This window comes from Chinchilla lanigera, unplaced genomic scaffold (assembly GCF_000276665.1).
Source record: "Chinchilla lanigera isolate Chin_1 unplaced genomic scaffold, ChiLan1.0 scaffold00069, whole genome shotgun sequence".
NCBI lineage: Eukaryota > Metazoa > Chordata > Mammalia > Rodentia > Chinchillidae > Chinchilla > Chinchilla lanigera.
In genome coordinates, this window is record NW_004955470.1 from 6,505,054 (window position 1) to 6,530,823 (window position 25,770).

The 25,770-nt window shown below is 42.8% G+C and overlaps 1 protein-coding gene across 1 annotated transcript; it reads left to right on the plus strand.

Moving 5' to 3' along the window:
- The first annotated feature begins 291 nt into the window (after positions 1 to 291).
- Nms (neuromedin S) lies at positions 292 to 11,911 on the plus strand. Its single transcript, XM_005400757.2, has 10 exons — positions 292 to 569; positions 2,568 to 2,623; positions 2,933 to 2,980; positions 6,114 to 6,137; positions 6,233 to 6,286; positions 7,513 to 7,587; positions 8,621 to 8,656; positions 9,273 to 9,314; positions 10,332 to 10,380; positions 11,769 to 11,911. The coding sequence occupies exons 1-10, from the start codon at positions 497 to 499 to the stop codon at positions 11,846 to 11,848; spliced, it is 537 nt and encodes a 178-aa protein (XP_005400814.1). The 5' UTR covers positions 292 to 496; the 3' UTR covers positions 11,849 to 11,911.
- The last annotated feature ends 13,859 nt before the right edge of the window (positions 11,912 to 25,770 follow it).

A 25,770-nucleotide genomic window follows, 5' to 3' on the forward strand; every position in this document is an offset into this window, starting at 1 on the left:
AGGCTAAAATATATCTTTTGTTAACGGTGGAAAAGAACCAGGTTCTTAGGAAGCAAGACATCATCATGCAAGATTTATGTCCAATTCTTTGATTAAAATAGATTTACACCCCATTTTTTGATTAAAAAAGAGAAAAGGTCTTTCCTGAGTCAGAAGTGTTCCTCACACCATTATAGAATAACAATTATGACTCTCCACTTTTATTGTTATTGCTGGATTGAAAAAGATGACTTTCTATAATGCTTACACCAGGAAGATATTATTCTACAAATAAGGGCCCAGCATGACATTTATGAGAAAGCCAGGGGCGTCCTGCGCAAAGGTGATTGGTGCTCCGCCATGGACTCAAGGACGCTGCCAATAAAAGCACCTACTGCTCTGGGCTGGCCAGACACAGAGCTGAGGGTTGCCTTTGCCTGTGGGACTTGGGGAAATGCTCAACCCTACTCCTCGCAACACACATCTGTGAGCAGCAAAGAGAAACCAGACTCTGAGGATGAAACATCTTCCCCAATTTCCTTCCGTCTTGGCCATGTGCTGCTTCTGCACGATACAGATTCCCTCCTCAGGTAAGGCGGCTGAGGTGTATCCCTCCATCTACCCATTTCTACCCTCTTGCTTTCTGGCTTCTCATTAGTTTCTAACCCATTAAGGAAGAGTGGACGCAGCTGGGTACTGCAGACGCTTACGAAGTGAGACTTTCCCCGGTGGGACTGTCTTTAAACACCAGTTGCACCAGAAATGCCCTGTTTTGCTGAAATTGTGAAGGGCGAGGCACGGCCCTGGTGTGAGTCCCAGCCGTTTGTGGTTCAGGACTCTCAAGAAAAGGGAACAGAGTTGATAAAACTGGGCGTCCCGAAGCAGGCTGCAGAGCACAGTGTGGCCTGGAGGGTCAATCTTCAGGGTCCGGGTACTGTCCGCGGTGCTGACCTCGCTAGACTTTCCCTTCGGCAATTTCAGAGAACCAGCGCGGTCTGAAGAAACCCGAAGGTTTGGCAAGGGTCAGCAGTTCAAATCCATCCTCATCAATAGAAGTAATTTACCCTAAGATGCGGGGAAGGGTGCCATAGCAGAAAAACTATGATTGGAAACCGAGTATTTCAAAATTTGAATTTTTCCCATTAGAATTTTTTTCCATTAGGAAATTTTTGAGAAATTTTTCAAAGAGAAATTATTCCAAACAGTATGTGTGTTTTGTCACATCATTACAAAACCTGGGAATTGCAAGAAGCTGTGGAGATCATCGAACTTAAACTCACAGAGTGCAGGGTTCTCTGGATTCTCGCAGGTCTTTGAGATGCTGGGTACTTTCAGTGACCTCCAACTCACTGACAGCCGAAGATAGCCAGCGGCTGTCTCTTCTGGGCTACTAGAGAATCCTATTTATTTTACATGTTTGGAAACTTGTTAATACTTTGTATTTAACTGTGTATATAGTCATATGCAACCTTTCTTTTTCCTATTTGATTTTATGTTCTCTGAGGTTAAGGTCACTATAGTCTTCACCTTTGTATGCTCACGGAACCTCTCAGTACATCCTTGTGGGACTGGCTTGTGTTACTTGATGGGACTGGCTTGTGTTACTCTGCATTATTGAATGACTGCAATCATCGGAGGAAACTTCTTTACACTGAGTTGAAATCTGATCACATGTAACTTCTGGCCGTAAGCCTTAGTCGTGTTCTTGGGGATGCATAGAATAAGACTAATATTCCTTACTTGAGATTGTTCTTAAAGTAATTCAAGGCAATTAACATGCACTTCCTAATTTTGCTCTTTTCAGAGAAAACTATGGTCAGTGACTTTAACTCAACCTATCAAACTATTAAAAGAAAGAATGCAGGAAATATAATTCTGCTCAAGTCTATGTTTAAAAACTGTAACTACCCTTGAGCCATATTTTCCCTGCCTCAGATTGCAAAAAATCCAGATGCAGGGTTTTGTATTTATCCCTGAACTATAGGTTGCTCCTTCAAGTGTTGCATCACATGTAAATGAGAGGATGGGCTCATTTAAATCAGAAAAGGGTTGGCAAGGTCCAGCTGCATGCTGGGACACCTTTGCCTTGAACTTCACCCCTGGAGTCTCTAGAGGGGCAGAGACAGGTGGCTGCATATCTTAAAAGTGCCAAGGGTGATTCTGGTGCACAAATTTTTTGACACCAGTATGATATCACATTTGTTACCTAGATAATATTCTCTTCTTTCCTGATTTGCAAACATCTGTGCTGGAAACTCCTGGTAAATTAAAAACATATTTTTTTGGTAGTTCTGGGAATTGAACCAGGGCCTTTGCCCTGAGCTGCATCCCCAACTGTTTTTTTAAAAACATTTTTTATAATTAATTTTAGTATAAATTTCAGTCAGGTCGCAGTAGGTAGATGTGTGCTTTCTTTGCAAATTCTCTTAACAGCATTGCATCTATCTTACTGTCTCATTGGCCTCTTCATATGGCTCGTGGATGGTTCATAGTTCTACTAGAATCTCTATGCTTTTCCCAGTAAAGATAGGAAGAGAGTGTTATGACCTCTTTTCTCTAATTGATGCTTTTCTACTTTCTCGCTGTAGGATTCCCTCAACCTTTAGTCCATCCTCCAGATGGCTCAGACATTGTGCAGCTTGAGGTAAGTTATTGCTCAGTCCTGTGAGATTTTTATTTAGCCTAGGCCTTGAAAATATCATGTGGATGATGCTCACTTAAAACTATTTTAAGATCAGAGTTTTGGCTGCAGTAGATATTCGCTGTTGCCATGTTCATGGCCTCATTTAAGGCATCCTCAGAGCTGTGCTGAAAGCCACTGACATTGTGTAAAGAGATAATTCAAGGTTCACAAATGGAACAATTTTAGAATTTTAAATATGTTATTATGGAATTCTATTGACTGAGGAATTTATTCTTATCTTTGAGTTATTTTCCTTATTCTCTTTTTCAGCAGCTGGCATACTGCCTGAATAAGTGGATGCTTTCTAAACAACCTAAGGTAAAAAAAAAAAAATGTATATATGGCCATTCTTGTTGGTGGAACAGTGCAATGTTAACAGCATAATTTATGCATTTAATAAATATGCTCTTTTGCTACATGTAGAAGAATACTGTATGTGAAAATGTGTGTATGTGTGTATTTCTGTGTGTGTGTGTAGGGAGTAGACATTTAGGAAATATCTAGTTTCTCTGTTAAGTGTAAATTATCATAAAATATTAGAGGTTCATGTGTTTCCTTAGAAATATCATTGTCATATAGCTATATCATCATAAAATTAATGACGCGTCATGATATATCATATTGTACATTATAGCTTTTCTGCTATGATATAGAAGTTCTGCAGATCAACAAATCTCATATGAAAGACCTAACAGTAGCTACAGTAACCAGAGAAGAAACAGTTCCACAGATTTAAAGTGAACGTGAGTGTAATTGCCAGGACATGGGGTGGTCTCAGGATATTCCATGATCTTGGCAGAGCCCCCTGCTTTCACCTGGAGCCACATCTCCGCCTGCTTGCTCACATTCCCTGTCCAAAGCACGCTGGGTTCCATCCACACTGAACCTCTCACTGTTCCTCTGGTATCTTTTCACAATCTTTCCCTTAGTCAGAAATGCCTTTGCCTTCTTCTCAGACAGAGGTAGTAGCCCAAATTCTAAAACCACACTACCTGAGTTCATATCCAGCTCTATTCACCTTGGGCAGTTTCTTAATGACCCTCAGTTTTCTCATCTGTACACTGGGGATAATAGCTATACTAGCCCCATAATGAAAGTTGATGGGTTTAATATTTGGGAAGTGCTTTCAATGTTGTGTAGAGCATGGTAAACAGCAGCCATTAAGTATTAGCTGTTACTATTGCCTCTTGATGCAAATAATTCTCAAACTTCTAGACTGAACTGTAACTTTCTTTCTCAAACTTAAGCATAGCATTCCTGTTTCTTCTCCTTTTCAGTTTACTATCATGCATATATTTTTTACTTAATTGTCATAATAATCTTTCATAGACTGGGTCCCTAGGGCAAAAATCTAAGGTAAAACCCTAAGTTCTTTATTTCTCCCTACTGTCTCCCCACCTTTCCCTAAAGGGGCTGTGAGGACAGGAAGGGGGACTGTCCCATGTGCCACCTGCAATATGAATTGCATTGTGGGGGTACCAAGTACAAGGACCCACTGGGAATGAATTCCCTTCCACCTTGTCCATTTCCCCAAAGCCAATTTCATCCAATGTTTCCAATTGCAGAAGACTAAGATGTTGTTCAGTCAGTGCTGGTATCAATGTTTTCAAGCTACAAATAGAATGGCTCTTCCCAGCCTTATGGCTGCTCCCAAATGTGACCTTCAGCCTTTCACTTCCTCTCCGGGGCCTTTGGTTCTCTCAGCCGCCCAAAGATCACAGGGTTCACTGAGCACTACATCCATTCTCTTCTGGTCTCCAGAAGAGGCCAGGTCTGTGACTCCAGGGGACTTTTATTCTAAGGTCATTCATAAAACAGTTACATTGTCTGCAGATACATGTCATCTGCAGAAACTCTTCATATTTCAGGTTTTTGCTTACTTCACGGGATCTGAAGAAGTTCAGATGGGAAAGGCCAATGGATCCTTGTGAACAGAGCTCTACTATACATTCATTCATTCATTCACTAAAATATATTTTTTAAAAAAGATATTTCTTTCGAGCTTGCCACATGTCAGGTGTCAGGAATACAGAAGTGGCCCAAACAAGCAAAACCACCAGCTCTCATGGAATGTGTGTTTTAGTAGAGCAAATGTGTAAGAAATAAGATATATGAGTAAAATTGTGTATATTTTTTCATGAAAAGACAAAAATAAAGCAAGAAATGTGCATATGAAGTATGGAGAGGGCTGATTAGCACCAGGAAAAAACATCTTCCTACATAACTTTTTGACCTGAAAAGTAAAAGTAGCAGTATAAAGCTTATAGATGTGGTAAAAAAAAAAATTCATTTGCTTAATGAGGGCCTCTGCCCCTCACTGCTGTGGATGGAGGTTGACAAGAAGACCAAAAACTGTGTTTCCTGTGGGTTTAGAGATGGTGACTATAAGGAAATGGAGAGTTAATTCCCACAGGGCCTCTGCTCTTAGTAATGTTGAATGATTAAGGTATGTTTTAGGGGCTGGGGATTTAGCTCAGCAGCACAGTGCCTGCCTGGCAAGCGCAAGGTCGTGAATTCAGTTCCCGGTACTGGAAAAAAACAAAAACAAAAAAAAGGTTTATTTTGTGTGCCTACATCCATGTGCACATGGGCACACATTCGTCTGTGGCAGGGGAGGGAGAGAAAGGATGCATTGGCATCACCTGCTTCCACCCAAGAAAGTCTCCACAGAGTTTGCGGGAGGACATGATTGTATTCACTGCAGTAAAATCAGAAATGTTACTAGCAGGTTTAATTTCTGTTTTGATTGAGGTTTAAGCTGATTCAAGAATGTTTAAATGTGAATGGAACAATCCACTCCCGTATTTAAGACAGTTCACAGTAATCATCTCTAGCAATTTAATAAATATGGATGTGAAAACTTACCCTTTTTTGTTTAGTAAGGTGCCGTCTTTCCCAGCATCTCCTTGATCAGATGTGCTTTGTGTCCAGCTGCCAGCCCTGTAGACAAGGGTGGGCTGGAGCGCTAACGAGGATTCAAAAATAAAAAGCTGTGCTTTCTGGAAGAACAGTGGATTCATGTAGGAAGCTTTCGAAAGAAAAAAAAAAAAGTTTGGTTAATCTGAATCAACCCTAAAAAACTGCTACTAGGATACACCCAGCAGCAGATGAAGTATTGCCATAGTTATTTTACTCCAACGCTTAGTCAAATGGTTGTCAGGGACTTGGTCAGGGTATTGCTTCTATGCATTAGAAAGGAGTATTTTCTCCCAAAGATGGAAAACATGAAAAGAAATCTAATTTTAAAATGATTATGGTAACTATTTCATTGTAAGATTCTGTATCAGCTGTAACCTTATTAAGTTTATGTAATGGAGGAACAGCTTCTGAGGTTGCCAATTGACTTCATAATAGTTGAATAAGTCTAGTAAGGTGTACAATACACAGCAATCTCAACCACTGTCTGCCTCAGTCAAATTTTCATGACTTACCTTCATCCTTCTCTTTTCAGGATAATCACAACATATACAAAAGGGTGAGTACCAGTCAGCCCAGGTACACGAGCAAGAGCTTTCACATTTAGAGCAAGTGATATTTGGTACTAATACCACTTTTTTTCTTTTTCTTTAGTTTTTATTTCACTATTCCAGAACTCAGGAGCCAACACACCCAGTTAAAACCAGGGTCAGTGTTTCTTCTAATCATCTTTCTATAAAAGTGACCTCTGCAACCCTTTTACTCCTTCTATATTGACAATGTATGTACAGAGAAGCAGGAAGCCTCCAGATACCCTCTGCCCCAGAAGCAGTTCCCCAGGTCTCTTTCCTTTCTGGGATGGAGGTGGTGGAGAGTGGGCAGATCCGAAAAGTTAGAAAATAAAATAAAAAGAAAACTTTCTATTGTGTACTTATACAGATGTACAAGAAAAGCCTGGTAAATACTGTACTCTATTTCTCTTATTCCTTAAGATGTTATTTAAATTTTGAAAAGGTTTTTGTGACATGTAAAATACTATCCCTTCAATAGCGTCCCACAGGTACACATCTTCTGCAGCTATCAAGGTGTGTAAATACATTATCTCTAACTTTTTTATTATAAGTTTGAGTTCACTTTGGAGCAGCCTGAGTAGGTGAATTTCTGTGGCCTATGATTTGAAGGATATAGGGAAGGTCATAAAATGCAACTCAGTTCAGGTGTCCTCTCCCTACCACTGAAATTATACTATTAGAAACTCACCTACTTGCATATTTAAGGTTTTCCAAGTCTTCAAGAGTATCTTTTAAAGTGAAATACTCAGCAAAGTATTATTTTTTTCCTAAAAGGCAAAGGCTGATCAGTACGATAGGGCTAGGAAGGAAGATAGGTAAGGAAGGGATGCTATCAGCAGAGGTCATTCTACAAAAAAGTGAGAAAAAAAACAATGGAAAGAAAAAGGTAAGTTCTGTCTGTGACACAAATTAGCTTTTACGCTACAAGCATGCAGGTAGTGTTAATGAGGACTAAGCAAGTCAGGTGCCTTTGCCTGAGTGTGTGTGGGTAGACGCACTCATCTCTGGAATAGAAGATCACCCCTCAGAAGGAACCTTCCTGTAGCTGCCCCTTTAAGACAACGCTAGGAAAACAGAGTGCTTGGGTTAAAGTAGACAAAGTCTGAGTCACTCTAAGGGAATACTTGTGACTTGTTGAAACTGAAACCTGCTATCAAGGCAAGCGTTCTTTATTGAAAACATAAAATTTCAGGCTCAGACTCCAAAATGGATTTTACTCAGGAAATTAAATCCATTTGTAAGGGAAGGGAGTCAAAGGGAATGTGTGTAGCCCCAGCTCTGCGAAGGCTGCTCTGGGAAGCCTCCTCTGGCTCAGAGAGTTGCAGCCTCCTGTCTGACCCGCTTTGCACCTCTTTCTTGCAGTTTCCTCCTGTGCATCCGTTAATGCGCCTGGCTGCCAAGCTCGCCAGCAGGAGGATGAAGAGATTTCTGCAGCGAGTATGTGCTTTCCCTTCCACCGTACCTTTATGCTGCGAAGTTCAGCTAATACTGTGGCAACGCACACCTCTGCTTTGTGGCTCCTTTGCATTCTCCCTTCCTGTCTCAGGGTCCACGTTGGGAGGACGCTGTGGCCAGGACTGCTGGTCCTTTGACCTTGATCTCTCTCCCTGGAACCCCAGGAGAGAGGGAGACTCCATAGCCCAATCTGGTTCCATCCTCTCCTCTTTTGCTCTTCTCATCCAGGAGTTTTGTGAATGTGTGTCCACACGTACTCATGCTTGTGTGTGTGTGTATGTTGTGTATGATTTTGCCCTTGTAGCATGACATTTCCCTTGGTGATATCCTTTGCTTCACATAACCCATTTGTTCTTTTTGCATATCTCAGGGTTCCCCCCTTTTAAAGCTTTTTTTAAAGCTTAGAAATGGTCAATTTCAGCAAGAGCTGAACTCATTCAAATTATTTATGAAGATTTTGCTGTATGGTTGAAAGTTTTGGACCCCCCTGGGCCCAGGTAGGATGACAAATTCACTTTGGTTTGCCCAGGGCTTGCCTGGATTTAACTCAGAAAGCCTCAAGATCCTCCTGGAAACTGCTCCACCCCTGGAAAACTGGTTGTTCATCCTAAGCACAGCAACACACAGCAACAGCTGGTCTGTTCCCCACTGACTTCACACAAGTTTCCAGGTCTCACTAACTCCATTCTTACATCAGCCTAACGGACAAAGAGCAGGCTGCAGATGCCGAAATGGATTCTCCTTGGAAGCTGCCTACACCAGGGGTGCATTTCAAAGATGAGGCTGTTAAGAGGCATGAGCAAATAAAACATTCCTGGACAAACCCTGTGTCTCAAACTGATCCAAGAATCTTGAGCAGGAATGTTCCCTTGGCCCCCTGGGTAGCCCTTCCCACCCACTGTTTTCTTGCTTTGTCCTCCAGCCACTATAGAACACAAGCTAGAAGGAAAGCACAGCACACAGACAGCTGCAAGGTCTTGAATGTGAACTCACCTGCACCATCCTTGTCTTCCAGGATTCAAGACTTGCTGCTGTGGACTTGACCAAGAAGGTGTGTGAGTGCTGGGGAAGTCACTGCCTGAAGAGTGGTCCACAGGGAAGGGGGAAGAAGGACTTGGAGCCCACCTGCCTGCAGCCCCTCTAGGCTCTCCTGGAAGGGTGGCCTTTACAACACAACCCAAACACCTTCTCTGAGTTGGGGTCACTGAAGTTGAGGTCTTCCTGGGCTTGTCTTGGGACAGAACGAAATTGAAGGAGATATTGGGGCAATCATTGCCTGTGGCTGTTAAAATTACATCTCCAGTTTCACAAATGAGTCCCCTGGAGCTGTCTGCTTCTGAGGATTTGCTCTTTGTGGTTCAGGGTGCAAAGTAACATTGTACAAACTTAGAGGGGAGCTGGTAGTGGTATCTACACCATACTCCAGAGACTCTCAAACCTGACCATGATGCATTAGACTCACCGGGTAAAGATTCAGATGCCCAGGCCCCACTCCTGAGATACGCTGGGTCTGAATTGGGGGTGAGATCGGCATTTCTAGCAAATTCCCATTTGTTGCTGAGTCTGCAGATCTGGAACACCTTCCCTGAAATCTGTCCCCATATGCATTTTTTGGAGGACCTTTGTTGCAATGTGGCTGCATAACAGTTTATATTTTTGTGTTGCAGGATGCCACTGCCACCTTCGGACAGCCATTCTTCCTTTTCAGGGTATACCAGGTTTTCTCATTTCTGTTTTTAAAGTCAAACTGGCAGCATTCAGTCTACTTAAGGAGTTACTGCAGGACCCAAAGGTGAACTGGGGCTCTCTCTGCCTGTATTTAGGGCATGACTTGGTCAAACTCTCTTACAAACCTGTTAAGGGAAGGATCCAACTGGACTGAGGCCAGGAGGGTCAGAGCTCTAGAAGCACAGGAAACAGAGGGAGGTTCAGCTGAGGGACAGACACAGGGCAAACCAGAGCACATGTTCCTGAATACTAGGATCCAGAACACACAGGCAGGGAGAGTCCAGGTGCCATCCTTTCCTCCTATTCAGGTGACACAGAGTTCCCTGTAAAGGTCATACACTCTTAAGTTTTAACCAACACTTACTAACTTCATGTCACCCTTAGACCTGCAGTGTTTGCATCAGGAAAATAAGTAAATCAGACTGGATCCAACACCCCCCAAACTACGTGCTGGGGATCACTGATGCTAAGATTGGAAGATGCTGCCCTCAACACTCATGAAGATTCACAGTGTATCCTCAAGGCCATCGAGGGCTCTGAGCAGTCCCACAGGAAGCCCTTGCTCCCCTTGGCTTAATCTTTTGTTTCTCTAACTTACTTGATCATAGGAACAGTTCCTGCCCCTCCATATTGCCACCATATGCATACCTGTTTTGGTTTGCATGACCTATTAGTGCATTGTTCCCTGGAAGGTACTTTGAGAGCAGTAAGTGTCTGTGATGTCTCCAGGCTGAGAAGTTCCATAATGAGTGTTTGTGGGTTCTTTTACCACATAAGCAAAGGTTAAGGAGGAAGGTGAGGTGGGAATCAGTGTCAAGGTCCCGGAGCCCTGACCAGAGGACCTATGAAGCTTACCAGGTGAGTGCATAAGGACAGGATGTGAGGTCCCAGTTAGAAGAGCCAGCCTTAGGGGGCTCAGCAGAGAGAAGATCTAAACCAAGATACAAGAACCAGGCAACTCTGTCTCAGCATCTGAAAGTCACCTCATTTTCTTGCAGCCAAGGAATGGAAGAAACACTGAAGTCAAGGCCCAGTGGAGTGTCCAAGGTCAGCTCTGTTGCAGCATTGTTTTTCTGAGCAAGCTTTATGTGTCTGACTCAGGGGAGTGGGAGGCAGCCAAGGCTGACTGTTCACAGAAGGAACCTTCCCCATGCTGCTCATAACAGAGACCCCCAAACCCAGTCTGGCAGCAGCAGGCTGATCCAGTCAGCAGTACAGTCCTTGCTCCCGTGTCTAGTTCTGGAAGAGGGAGTTGAGATGAGGATGAAGGCCACATGCATCCCCTCTGGGTCCCTGTGACTCCTCACCTGGCCTCTCTGATGAGGAACCCACCACCCTGATGTGTTGGGGTATATTGAGCTCAGTCTCCTAATCTTATAGATGAGCATACAGCAAAGGATAAAAAAAAAAGAGACAATGCAATATGGCTTGTGGGGGTGCAGGAATGTCAGAGATCTGTGGCTAAATAAAGACTTCTCTGGATTGCCAGTGTTTATTGGGTCCATAACATACCAGGGGAGTGCAGGAAAGTACAGAGAATAACTGAGGCAAATTGGGTACAAAAAGGAGCAAGGCCTTGTGAAAGTAGAACAAAGGCATTCCAAACAGTAAATCTTTGCTTAGTGAGAGAACTGTTTGATCTCTAAGGTTGGCAGTATTGCCCTTGAAAATTTGAAGGATAATCAGTGCCTGCAGCTGCCATGTTATCTTGCCTTCACAGACCACTACAGGTCTCTACTGTGACCATTGGTGTGAAGAGTTTTATTTCTTCATGCCAGCCACCGGTTCTTCAGGCAAATCACTTAGGCCTAGGACAGACTCATAAGTTAATATAGAAAAGCTAACTGCTTAACTCTGAAGCCTGCTCCACCCTGCCTCATGTGGTCTCTGTCAGAGGTGGTGCTTTAAGGAGCCCCTGGAGAACACCAGGCTTCCTGCTGTGGAACATTTCTGAGGACAGCCAGGCAAGACTGTTCCGTCTCTTTGGTGGTGCTCTGAGACCCTCAATCTAGCAGATTCCTTGGCCTTCAGGGCTGTGGAAGAAGAAGTCCACTCACTGGGCAGCTCTGTCTTCCTCTATTGTACAGAAGGATATGGCCAAGAACATGTGGCCATTTTTCTGAGGATGGGTCCCAGCATGTCTGACCCCCTGCCAGCATTGGTGGCCCCAGCATCCCAGGTAAGCTGTTCCATGCTGTGGGACAGAAGCACCTGGCAAAGACAGGGAGAGGGCATTTCCTGGGCCATAACACTTTCAGGAACCCAATGCCTAATTAGACAAAGTGAAACCAAATCTTACAAGTACAGATGATGGGAAAGACAAACCAGGTATTTAGGACATGTCGGGTGGATGTGTAACTATAAAATACATTTCTAGTACCTCATTGTGATTCTGAGAATGATTTGGCTATAGCTGTACATCTTTTCTTTTTCAGGATCCAATAATAAAGGAGAACTGGATCCAAGGAGGTCATGTGATGATTATTTTGAGCAAATGTCAAGTTTCTTCCTGTGAAAAATATTGAAAGCTATTTCTCTTGCTCTATAGCCTTTAGAATATTTAGTTGTATGAAAATAAAGTAACACTGACACAACAGTTTCATTTCTTATTAGAAAGTCTTGAATAATTCAGTATGAATTTTTTAAATAATAGGAATTCTAAAAGATTTACCATTGGAGGTACAGAGTAGCATGCCCTGACTATCATGTCATTATTGAGAATCAAGGGTTGGATCCAGCAGATCATACTATTTAGCTGGATAACTTTGCTGTGTTAGTCAAATTTCCACTGCTGTGACAAAAACCTGATATAAACAATTTAAAAGAAGGAAAAGCTAATCTTGGCTCTGGCTCATGGTCTCAGAGATTTCAGTTCATGTCCCCTGGCCCTGAGCCATTAGGCCTGTGACCTTACAGGGCACTGTGGCAGGAGCACATGTGACTGGGAAACAAAGAGAGGAAAGGATAAGGACCCAACATCTCTCTTGAGGCCACACCCACAATGACCTCACTTCTTCCCACTAGCCCTGCCCCTAGTGACTTCACTTCCTCCCATAAGGCCTTGCCTCATAAAGGCCCATCACTTCCCAATAGTGCCACAGGGTGAGGCAAAGCCTTCAGCACCTGACCTATGAGGGACATTCCAGATCCAAACTGGAGTACCTGGGTAGGTCATTTTCATCTGCATGCCTCAGTTTCCCAACCATTAATGTGAGTGCATTAACAGTAACTAGCCTGTCAAGGCTATTTAGAGTATTTAATGGGTTAATTCATATAAGGAGTTTAGACAGTGGCTGATGAGTTGTCAGTGCTTGTTAGTTACCTTCATTATCATTATGACAGCACAAGCAAAGGATTCTACCCCGTGAGGACTCTCCAAGACCATACTGTGAAGGATACTGTGGAGTGGGCTCTGAAATCTCTCCCTCACTAGCATTAAATTAGTGATTAGCTTTTGAAAATGCTATAGATTTCTCCTTTGTGATTGTTTTTTAGATACAGTGGCGTGGTGCATGCCTGCAATCCCAGCACCTTGCAAGGTGAAGGCAAGAGAAATGCAAGTTTGAGCAGAGCCCTGGGCAACTTAGCAATTTAATGAGACCCTGTCTCAAAACAATTTTTTAAAAAAGCATTGTGGTTGTAGCTCAGTGAGAAGGCCCTGGGTTCAATACTTAACGCAGAAAACAAAAACAAAACCCCAAAACCCAGGGGCTAAGAGAGCTGGCTTAGGGCCTCAGCTCCATCATCAACTATTACCTGTGTGATACGGAAAATTCATATAACTTCTCTGAGTCTGTTTATACATCTAAAATATGGGGCAAATAACGACTCTACCACAGGAGTGCTATTATGATTAAACAAGCAAATGAAAGCAAACTCTCAGGAATTGTGCTGTACACACATTTACAACACATACCAGCATCACATTTTGCTGTGAATTTCCATCTCTGGGGCCTGAGAAAGTTCTGTTTCCTAAGTACAAACTCTTTTAGGCATCACCAAGTTTGTTATATTAAATATCACAGTCCTGCAAACTAGTACGTTAGACTAACACTAACAGACAAATCCCAGGATCTCAGAAACTTAACCTTGTAGAACTTTATCTCCAGCTCTCACAGAATCCACTGCAAGTTTCTGGCTATACATAGTTCAGGCTTCTTTTGCCTGTAAATTCTGCCCAGGATGGGCTCAAGGGCCCAAATTCTGTTTCTGTTTAGTGAGTGGATGGGGAAAGATGAGAGGAAGCCAGCAGAGAGGATCACCATGGGTCCAAGCATTTCACAGGATCAGAACCAGTCATGTGACCACACCCAAAAACAGAGGAGTCTGGGAACACAGAGGACACTAGGACTGTAACCCACTGTGTGGTCTAGAAGAAGACAGGTGGATGTGGTGAGCTGCTAGTCAGTCTCTACTATAGACAGATTATCCCCTTGGGAAGAGAAGAGAGACATAAATTAAACACTTGCCCAAGGTCTTCCACTATATGGTAGAGGCAGAACTCAAATGCAGGTCCAGCTAACTCCAAAGTCCTTAGCTCTCATGATCCACGCAGTCAGGGCCGTGGGATTGTCCTTGGATTGTGTGCAGCAGTGATGTGAGAGGAGGTCACAGAGTTGACTTAGATACAGAGTCACAGACACGGGGTATCCCTGTCACCCCAGCCCGGGGCTCATGGGATACATTTGGTGACAGTGAGGCAAGTAATGCCCATGCCATGTCTGACGTGGGCCTAGAAGAGATCTGAGGGCAGCAAAATCAGAGGGCAGCTAAGCTGGCATTTCCCATTCTCTTTCCCCCCAACATTTTAAACAACCTTGGCTCCCTTGTCTGTACAAAGGTATTTATCTTTATAATAAGAAGGAAAATACGGCACCAGAAAAAAGCCAAAAATAAATAAATAAATAAATAAAAGAAGGAAAATAAATGCGTATGGCCAGAACCAACCCCTCTGGAGAACTGGAAAAATGCCACTTCTGGACCATTTTATTGTTTTGTTCGGTTCTCTGATCTTTTTGCTAACTCTTGGTATTTCTGTTTAATATTAAACCCATCAATTTGCCTCAAGAGATTAAGTCACAACCAATAGAAACCCTGAAGGAGAACACAGTGGGACTTATTTTATTTATGCTGTTAGTCTTTGTCCTTCGGGTGGCAGTGCCTCGGCAAATAGGGAATTGCTTTAATAAAGTAAAGCCAAGGAGAAGAAACTTTCTGCGCACTGCAGCTATGAGGATGTTGGGGTGCTGGGCAGTCCTGGGACAGATGGACCCAGAGGCTGCAGATTTAGCCTAGAAGGTGGCCAAGGCAAGTTCTCCCACTCATACCTCTAACTTCAGGCAGGTAAGGAAGAGTGAGGAGTGTCTGAGGGAAAGAAAGTCACAGGAGAGATATTTTGTGCTTGATTGACATTTAAGTGATAGACAGAAATGCAAAATGTATCTTTTCATCAATGTCGGTTGCCTGCTCATGGGGTAGAAAATAGGGACATTTTGGAAATGAGACTTGTGTTAAGGTAAAAGTCCCTACACTGTTGTGGTTTAAAGAACAAGCAAGTCTTTTCTCTCTATGCTGTTGTCTGGGTGTGGATGACCCGTTTCAGTGGAAAAACTCTGTTCTTTGCACTGTTCTGAAGTGTAGGACCTTGTAAATCATCGCCCACTCCACCCTATGTGTCAAAGCTGGGTGGCCACCAGCCTGGCTCTAGTTCGGTGACACACAGGCACAGTATTTTACAGGCAGGAAAGGGCAAACACCTCCTCCTTCCCATGGAGAGAAGTCAGCAATAGGACCCCTCTCAGGAAATCTAGTTCGCACCTGGGGGCCATGACCAAGTACAGCCCTGCTGCCTTAAACTTAGAGGAGGAGGAAGGGACTTGGTGGGCAACCAGCCAACGCACAAAGGTCTCATCACTGGGGAGGGGAAGGGGCTTCATTAGCAGAGTAATGATGCTCTGATCCTCGAGGAGGAGGAGGATGTGGATAGCGCCAGCACCTGCCAAAGGGCTGGAAAGTACGCTTGAACAGTCAAGTCCAGACTTCCCTTCCACTGCATCTGAGTGGAGTGCAACAAATGCCTAGTGACACAGGGCGCCACGGAGAACAGATGAGATCTTACGGACCAGACCACTCCGAGGGAAGAAGAGTGGGTGGAGGCAGAGGGTTTGGGGACCCAGTGACTGCAAGAACGGCTAGAGATGTGGAGCTGCCCAGGAAGCTAGAGTGAGAACCCATGTCTGTAGAAGAAGTCCTGGGTGAGGGAAGACAAGCTGAGAGAAAGAACCTCCATTCGTGCGCATTCCTGTGACTCTTCTCTGGAACCTGGAGTAAAGAACTGTCTCAAGAATCTCCGGGATCCTGAGTGAGGTTTTTGAGAATGAACTGCTCTGTCCCCTCCCACCACGGTGAGAGGATAGAGCTGGCGGCTGGAGTTACTCGCTTCAACCCCAGCCTAGTGAGGAGCAGATTCTCAGCAGGGACTCTGCGACCCACAAGAGTAGTTTCCCTCTGGCAACCTGTACGCCATGTCCCCCCATTTCTCCTCTAATTCCCACACATTAGGACACCATGAGAACAGTGTCCCTGCTGTCAGTGCTATGGGTTAGCACCTGCTTATCTAGTTTAAATCAGTGAACTGAATTCCTTTGAGCGCTATCGATTGCCATCAAATGGAATGGCTGGAGGTGGCACTCAGAAGAGGCTGAGCTGCGATGCAGGGCAGCCAGAGCACTCTGGGGAGTTGGAGCCACCTCTGGCCTCTGCCTGTGTGAGCCTTCGACAGGGCGTCCAGTACCAAGGCCCTTCCTGTTGCAGATACTCCCCCACACCCAGGCCACCCATGACTGGGTGTCCAGGGTGACAGCCCAACCTAGTGCCACCATCTGTAGGATTCCTCAGAACAGACAGACGCCATGGACCTGAGAATTCTTCATGTACACAGGTACCACACACAGTGTCGGTTGCTATATCTTCCACTGAAGGGGGTGAACACCCTGCTGCTCTAGAATCGTCTCCTTCTACCTTTTCTCCCATTGCCCCCCTCTGCTCCAACACCTCCCCTTCCTGCAGCCCTTGTAGATTTTTAGACTGGAATAAAGTCCCTCCTTGCTATGGTTTATAGCTACATATACATTTCTCCAAAGCTTCATGTGGTCATAGGTGAGACTTTTGGAAGAGAATTGCATTATGAAAGCTTACAACTGACTTCCTATTAGAAGCCCCTGGAAAGGGGCTCCTGTGGGCGTGGCCTGAAAGAGTTCATCTTCCGCAGCTCCTCCCTCCACTCTTTGCTTCCTGTCAGTCACACCACTCCATCCTGCCCGGGAGGCAGTGGACCATGGACTGAAACCTCTACAACTGTGAGCCAAAGTAAACCTCTCCTCCTTTTAGCTGTGAATGTGGGGTTTTGTCCCAGATGCGAGGAAAGGTACTAAGATATTCTTCATCCACACTCTTGTCTCCAAATGTGTATCTCATTTTCTTCTCCAAGAAGGAAGGAGGAATGGGAATGGCTGCTCAGTTGCCAGCATCCCAGGCTCCCTGGATACCTGAAGAGAGAACCTTCTCATTACCTTAAGTGTGTGCGGACCAACTGTCCTTCCTCCTTGCTGAAAGTGCCAGACTTCTTGAAGATGCATTTCTTCTATGAAGCTACCTACCTACTCTCAGTCCAGTCATCTTTAGTCATCCTGGTTGCACTTCCCTCTTCCTTGAGGGATGAGCTCATAGTTCTCTACCTCAGGTCCTGTGCCACCCCAACTGGCCTCCGTGACCTGGTGGGTGTCTGTCTGACTCTGCCTTTGGTGTTGTCCTCATTGAGAGAGCCTTTCCTCATCCCATCGAGGCCACCTGTCAGATCTCTCCATGACCTCAGATTCTTGAAGACAAGACTGTGTCTAATTTATCTTAAATTCTGAGTACCTAGGACAGTGCTCACCTTTCAGCAGGCTCTCAATAAATGTTTGAGTCAATGGATGAATACATGGATTTGTAAAAGATGGGACCTAATCCATATTTGACATACTGAAGTAATAGACTAGCTTAGTAATTTGCACAGACCACATTAATTGAATCACAAAGCTTTAAACTCCAGTTTGCTTTAGTTATCTGCACAAATTCCTTGGGTGAAATGTTCTAGTACTATTAATAACTGCAGAGGTGGTGATTTTACTAAATGAAAGACATCTGTGCTTGATTCATGACTGAGAATATGAGATCATTGTGTGTGTTTGTTACAAGAAGATGAGATGGGAAATTGGAGATAGGGACTGATGTGAAATGTAGAAAGAAACAATCGAGGGCAAGTTTATTATCAGAACAGAGCTGCAAATTCTGTCACACCTGGTCTGGTTTGAGGATATGTTGTTGTATCTCATACGTGTACGGATCAAGAATGAAGTCATGCGAGTTCTTTTTAGTGACCTGGGATCTGAAATTCGCAATCAAATCAAGTGTATTAAAAACAAACAAATAATTGCCAGTATCCCCTCCTCCAAAGACAGTCAAAGGACCATTTTTAACAGTTAAAACTTAAAGAATGACCACCGTGGATAAGTCATTAGTCAAACAAAATTTTTTTATTGACTTGACAAAGTAAGGGTGAAAGCCTATTCAATAAGTCCTGAGTTTCCACTGAAGATTTTGAGAAGGGTTGAAAGGCAATGAGATCAGTCCTGTTCTGGTTGCTGTTTCCAGGAACAGGACTAGAAGTGGGATTATATAGGGTTGAGCAAGTGCTATCATAAGCAACAGTGGCTTAGCACTGTATGTCCCTAGTAAAAGATCGGTGTGGCAAGCAGGTCTGCGGAGTGACTGAGAAGAGAGCAGTGGTCATTCTGGAATTTTCCAGGGCAACATGACCTTGAGAGCCATGATGTGCTCAGGATGCTGCAGCAGGCTTCAACTGAGTCTGTCCTTCCAGATGGGTCAATAGCAGGCCTGGCTTTACTCTTTTTCAGTCCGAGCTGATCTTCTTTCCTTCAACCTTGGATAACGTTTAACTCTTTCATTTCACTAGGCTTAGCCAAATGTTAAAGATTCCATTTTAAATCATACTAAAGCCAAACACCCATCTCTCTCTCTCCACCCTATGACAATGAATGACACACAAGACTGATGGTTCTGCAAAGCCTGATTAGGTGGAGTGTGGAGAAACTGCAAGATGGTTCGTTAAAGCATTCAGAAACAAATAAAATTCAGGATAAAACTGGAGGTGACTTATGCCCAGTTAAAGTAGAGCGTCTGCCAGAGGAGCATGACCAGCTTCACCTGCCCAGTTCTAGGGAACTGTGCTCTCCACTACGGCTCTAAAGCATCCACTAAGGGAAAGTATTCACTTTGCTCTTCAGCTCTCATTTATCAAAAAGCAGACAAGGTGGAAAATCATTGAATTCAGGCACGTGAGGAGCCCAGCTATCGTACCTGATGAAAAACGTCCTTCCATCCCAGGAACTTTCAAAGTTTAATATTCTTCTGAGGCTTCAGTAGGTCCACTGAACCCCAGATGGCTGCCCACCTCTGTAGATATTATGATGCAGTAGATCTGGCACAGGGGCTGAGGATTTGTACTACAGACAAATTTGAGACCATGCTTTGAAAATCATTTCTCTAACTCAAATCCACCAAAGGATGTCCACCTTTCATAATTTTGCACTATTTCTTCTGCCTGAAATGTCCCTCTGTTGTCCAAGCACTTTATGTTCCAAGGCCTTTGTCAGAAATAACAGAGAAGCAAGCTAGCAATGATGGATCTTAACATCTGAGCCTGACGTTAATGGAAACAGGCTCACTAGAAGCTCGATGGGAAGGCTGGGGAAGGAGACAGTGAAAGAGATCCCATTAGACACCACGGTCACCCCTGGTGGTCATGAAGACTGTGGGTGCCATGGCAGCACCATGTGGGAATCAGAGAGCACACTGTGGGGAAAACAGATTCCGCTGAACCATGCCAGCCAAGTCACTAAATAAGGATACAAGCAAACAGCTGGAGGGGGCAATATCGAGATTTGGATCAAAGTGTTATCTAAACCATCGAATTTTCAATAAAAGTTGTAGGAAATGCAAAGAAATGGAAAGTGTGACACACACACAGGAAAAAAAAGCAGGCACTAGAAAATGTCTTTGAGGGGGCTCGGCTGTGAAAATTGGTACATAAAGACTTTAAAATAAATGTTTAAAAAGATACAAAAGAAAGCATGCTTAAAGATTAAAGGAAGGTATGATGACACTGTCTTATCAAAGGATATCAATAAGGTGATAGAAATTTTTTCAAATTATAATTGGATTTAAAAGTAGTGTTGAAAACTGTAATAATCGAAATTAAAAGTTGAGAAATGGATTTAAGATATTCGAGAGGTAGAACAAAGACTTGGTGTACTATAAGATTGAAATTATGCAATAGGATGAAAAAGAAATAAAAGAATGATGAAAAATTAACAGACTCGGAGAAATACGGGAAATCATTACACACATTAACATCCATGAAATGAAAGTGCCAATCAAAACACAAGCAAGGGGAATGCACAGACACTTCACTGAAGAAGTATAAATAGTTACTAAATACGTGAAGAAGTGTTCCATATCTCTAGACACTAGAGAAATTAAAATAAAACAACACTAAGATCCGATCTTACTCCAGAAAAAATGGCCGTCATCGAGAAATCAAATAATAACAAATGCTAGTGAGGCTGCAAGTGAAAGGGAGCCCTTCTACATTGTTGGTGGGAATGTACACTGGCACAGCCAATATGGAAGTCATTATGGAGCTTCCTCAGAAAACTAAAATTAGAAATTCCATATAACCCAGCTATTCCCCTTCTAGTTATCTTTCCAAAAGAGTTAAAGACATCACATTACAGGGCTACCTGCATACTCATGTTTATAGCAGCACAATTCAAACAGATAAATCTTGGAAGCAGCCTATATGTGCACCAACAAATAAACAGATAAAGAAAATGTGTCACGTATATACAATGGAGCACTACTTAGCCATAAAAAGGATAAATGAATCATCTGTAGGAAAATAGATCCATCTGGACACAATAACCTTAAGGGAAATGAGTCAGACATCCATGCCTAAATATCTCCTGGTTTCTCTTATATGAGAAACCCAAAGTATAAATAAATTAAGGAGCAGAGTAAAGAGAGATAAAAGAAAATAGGGAGACAAACCTTTTGCAAATGGGAAAGAGACCAAGAAATGGAGGGAGAGGAGAGGGAGGGGATGAGAACAGAATAAAGAGGTGTATGTCCACACACCAAGTCCCCACAAGGAATGTGACAGTTATATAATACAAACCTGGACTCATTAAAAAAAAAAAAAAAACAGAAAAAAACAGAACTAAGTACATTCTAAATGTTAGTATTTACAGGCCAAGTTTTTAAAAATAAATGTAAGTTTCAAAAAAAATTTTAAAAGACTAAGAAATGACAAGAAAGTTAACATAAACTTTCTCTACAGGCCATATTGTAAACTGGAGCTATGGCGGGTTCGGGTTCAGACCACTGTAGTAAAGCAAAATTCTCTAACAAAGTGAGTTGCACAAATACTTTTGGTTTCCCACTGCACATAAAAGTTATGTTTGCATAATACTCTGGCCTGTCAAGTTTGTAATAGCAGCACGTCTAAAAAACATTCTTTTTCTAATAAGGTAACAGTGAAAGTTGCCACGCTGATTGACTCTTCCTTTCAGCAGAGATTTCTCAACTGCAGATCTCCAATTAATAATTTAGGTTTCTATTGCAAGAAACAAGATAAGGAAGAGAAAGAAGTCCAAATCTGCAGAAGAAAGGAAATAATAAGGGGCAGAAATACATGGAATTGAAAACATAAAACCAGAGAAAAATCAATGGGGAAAAAACTGGTTCTTTTTTTTTAATCATTAAAATTAATGAGTTTCTGGCAATATTGAAACAATTGCAGACTGAGAATTGGGTTTTTTAAATAACTTCTCAGGGGTGAGAGCCACTGGTGAATGATTTCAGCTCAACCTTTCTAGTTCTACGGTCTGTCAGGGGAAGAGATCAGTATGCAGAGGAAATACTGCGTACCCGGCAGTTTGCTATTGCTAAGACACGGGACCTTCCCCATCAACACGAGATCAGCCGAACTGTGTAATAAATGCTATGCAAGCATCCCTCTCTGGCCTGCATTTCTTTACTGTAAAGTGGAGATTGTAGTTCTTTCCTTGAAAAATTAGTGTGATGGTTAATTTAAATGATATATACAACTTGTCCATCTCAGTGCTTGACAGATAAATGATTTGGTTGCTAATTAGCAGGAAAATCAAAATGGAAGACAGTTGTCTCACAGAAAAGCAGTCCTAAAGGCAAACCTCAAAGACCCAGCCTTGAGATCTTCCACCTTCAGCGTGCTGACTTTATAGCAGGGCATCAAAAGCAGGTGGGACAACAGGGAAACTGAAGCAGTCTTTCTTCCTGTGCGGCCCACCCAGAGTATTTGGCACATTGAGTCCTATTGGCCAGAATGGAATCTCCACCTGCCGTCTAAACCATCCATGCTAGGAGGACGATGTCATCATAAATATCTTCAACAGAGGAAGACTTTTAAAAATATGGCAGCCTCAGAGATTATGAGTACATCGGTGCCTGAGCATAAGTGAGTGTTTAAAACTCCAACTAGAGTTTAATGTGCACCATGGCTGAGAACCACTCTGCTACGGCTCAGGTAATGAAAGTGTCCTGCACTGGCCACCATAGTCACTTCCTGTTGGACCCTCCAGTCCTGGAAGATGGCAGCCTGGGTCCAAGGTGCACTACTCCAAGAGATGTCTATGGACTGTGCCATCAGCAGCACGTTCGGGTTTGTTAGATAGGCAGAATCTGAGTCCCCTCCCCAAGCTGTGAAATCAGAGCCTACCTTACAAGGTCCCCAAATGCTTCTCATGGCCTTTTAAGGGTGAAAAGTGCCGGCAGAAAAGACTCTTCTGCAGGATTTTGGTGTTGCACGTTGCCGTCTGGACCTCTCAGCCACATCATGAACTCTTTCTACCGTCTAACCTCCTACAATGCCCTGGGCTCGTCTGACCACGGTGACTCCTAACAACTTGCTGCCTGGGGCAGGCGGCCCAACACCTCTCAGGCCGTTTGCCCCTGTGTTGGTTTTCCAGTTTGACTGGGCTGACCCTTATGGGCATCCAGGGTGAGGGAATGGATTTCATGAGCTATTACTGAAATAAAGGGGATACTTCAGGAAACGGATTTCATGTGCTATTATTGAAATAAATGGGATACTTCTTAGTACAGGTCGAGGCTCCTATGGGTGTTTTAAGTGACAAAAATGAGTGACATGTGGCCTTTCTCTCCAGCTTATAAGCTGAAGAGATAGGTAACAAAAACAGAAAAATGACAAATACTTATATGGCATTTTATGCCTACAAGTTGCCCTTATATCTGCTTGGTCCATGTAAGAATAAGCTCAGGGTGGATATCAATTGTAGAGCATGTGCTGAGCATGCATAGAGCCTTGGGTTCAATCCAGAGCACCAAATAAATAAAAATCAAAAAGAAAAAAACAAGTAAAAATCATATGCACATACATGCGCACATGCATGCACACATGAATACACACACAGACATCAAAACAAAATCACAAGAACACCAACAAAACCAAGACCAGCCAACCAAACAAACAAACGAACAAGAAAACAATGCTCAGAGGAGTTCCTTGTTTGCTCAGGGCCAGGCAGCCCTACATCAATGCAGCCTCACGACCGAATTCAGATGCTTCTCTGGCTCACACTGGGGAAGAACGTTCCATGTCAGCAGTTATGAACAGCAGTGCTGCTTTACAAGGCCATTTGCTTGAACTGAATCGAAGCACCTCCTGAAATATGTGGCAGCTGCCTAAAAAATGCTTCTACTATTTCAGAAAATGTGTTGCAATAAAATAAACTTTCCTCATTACTGTACACCATTGCTTTGCAGATGTTAAACGGGAGCACTGGGCCTGTGCTTTGAACAAATTTTTTAAGAAATCAAAATCTTCCCACCAGAAGGTCAAGTTCCCCCAAAAAATCATTATTTTTTCATAAGACTAATCATTACAATTTTCTGCACAATCCTGAGAAACTCTGACACAATGGGGATGTGAGTTTGCCAGGAAGACAGAAACAAAGCCTACAATTCTTCAGGGCTTAAAATTGAGCAGTGTGTAATTGTAAAATGCTGTTTGATCAATATGAATTAAATAAATGTATTTCTGGGCCCCTAGTACCTTTAGACACTAAGGGAAACATAGGGCAGTACTGTGGTTAGCATATATATATAGCATATGTATATATGCTATATATAAGTGCCATATATATATATATATATAAAATCTTCTGAGGACTTGGATTAGAACCCATCTCAGAAGACTTGGATTAGAACCCAGGTCTGGCAGCAATGGTGTGGTCCTCAGGGATGACACCTGTGCCTCGGTTCCTTCGTAGATCAAGGAGTGACAATAGTGTATTTTTTTGTAGAATAACTGCAAAGACTGATTAGTGCTTTAAAGTCATGGCACGCTCTGTTGCACTAAGGAGCTTTATTTCTGTGGAGAAAAGGTGAAGGAATTCAGCAATCATTACTTTGGCATGATTTTCTAATTCTAGTGTATGGATCTCTGTGGTACCTTAGGCAGAATTCTTCATATAAATTTCTTGACTTGGTGCAGATCTCCAAAGTCTGCTTTCTTCTGGAGATGGATAATACCTCAGCCCTATTCCTAGGCTTGCTGGGAGGAAAACATCCCCTGGGTTAAACTTTGCCCCTAAAAACATAAAAGCTCCTAGAAGGTAATCAACCTCGCCACACACATATAACTGGTAAAAGCAACTTTATTTGGGGTGGATTCCAAACATGAGAATACAAAGGACCAATGATAAAAGTCACATGAATGGACCACTGGGAGGTTCCAAAAGTCCAGAGGTAAAGGAAGTCAGAGTTTATGCCACTGCACACCTTGTATGGCTGGAACATAAATATGATGATATTATGATTCCTGCCTGTCACCCACAGACCACTATGCAGATTCAACCTTCCTAAACTGCTCCATGGTATTTGGGGTGCAGCATTGGAGGGAAATGGAGATGAGAAGCCAAGACGTGTTAAAAAGGGTAAAAACTGTTAATTCTGTGTTCTATACTGCACATTTTATCACAAGCCACCTTTTTTAAAACTGGAGAAAGTAAGAAAGAAAACATTTTTAAAAAAAGAAAAAAGGAAGACAAAGAATATATGCAATTAATAGGAACAAGTTATAAACATGGTAGATATTAATTCAACATCAGTAATCTCTTTAAATATGAGTCATATAAACAGCAATTAAAAGACAGTTTGTCAGATTGAATAAAACAAAGCAAGACACAACTGGATGCTACCTTTAAGGCACCCACTTTAATTAAACTACACAAACAGCTTTAAAATAAAGAAATACAGAGAAATAAACCATGGCAGCACTAATCAAATAAAAACTGCAGTGTGTTATATTCATTTCAGACAAAGCAGACTTCAGAACAAGTTAAAACATCAGATAAAGAGGGAGACTGCATAGCAGTTACATACTGACAAATACTCCAAGAAGACAACAGTGCTGACAATTTGCCCAACAGCAGGATATCAAAATAGATGACATAAAAATGGATGAACTGAAAAAAAGGAATAAACAAATGCGTTACCATTGGAGATTTCAACACTCATGTTGAAGCAATTAATAGATGAGCTAAATAATCAGTAAAGATGTGGTTTGCCTAACAGTATCAATCTATGGCAAAAATGTGTAGATGCAGGTAACATAGTATACCTGCATTGGGGTATATTGGTCAGCTTTCTGTCACTGTGACAAAACACCTGAGACAGACAACTTAAAAAGAGCAATGGTTTATTTTGGTTCACAGTTCAAAGGATTCAGTCTCTAATTTTTGCCCCTGATGCTCTGGGCCTATGGTAGGCAGAATAACCAATGTCACCTCTCAGGTTTTGTCATTTTTAAGCCCCCACATCTCCCAAGACCTAATTCCTTTGGCACATGGCTTTGGGAGAGATTTCAGGTCAAAACTATAGGGAAAGAAGCATGTTGTTTAATGTACGTGTATTTTAGAGATACCTGAGATCATAAAAAATAAAGGAAGCCTGAGAGGCTGTCATTCAACAGGAGCACAAGGAGACAGAATGTGAGGGAGACCAGAGGAGAACTGAGACCTAATTGACCTCTTCTCTGAGCACAAAGGAGAAAAGAAACACACAGAGATGATGGGATGTTGCAGGTTCTAGAGAGAAGTTTACACGGCGGAGATTAAGTTGTTTACCTGTGCATGTATTAATGGCTATTGGAAGGCAGATGAATCTTCTGTTATTTTAACTGCTTGTGCCCATGTCTGGATGTATTCAAGGGAGTAAACCAAAGACTCAGGGCTCCTCTGCCTACTAGAGGCAAGA

What these genes read in the sequence shown, in the direction of transcription:
- Nms (XM_005400757.2), top strand. Translation starts at nt 497, where the DNA reads ATGAAACATCTTCCCCAATTTCCTTCCGTCTTGGCCATGTGCTGCTTC. An exon ending in TGAAGAGATTTCTGCAGCGA is followed by an intron (nt 7,588 to 8,620) that starts GTATGTGCTTTC and finishes CTTGTCTTCCAG; the next exon opens with GATTCAAGACTTGCTGCTGT. An exon ending in CTGTGGACTTGACCAAGAAG is followed by an intron (nt 8,657 to 9,272) that starts GTGTGTGAGTGC and finishes TTTGTGTTGCAG; the next exon opens with GATGCCACTGCCACCTTCGG.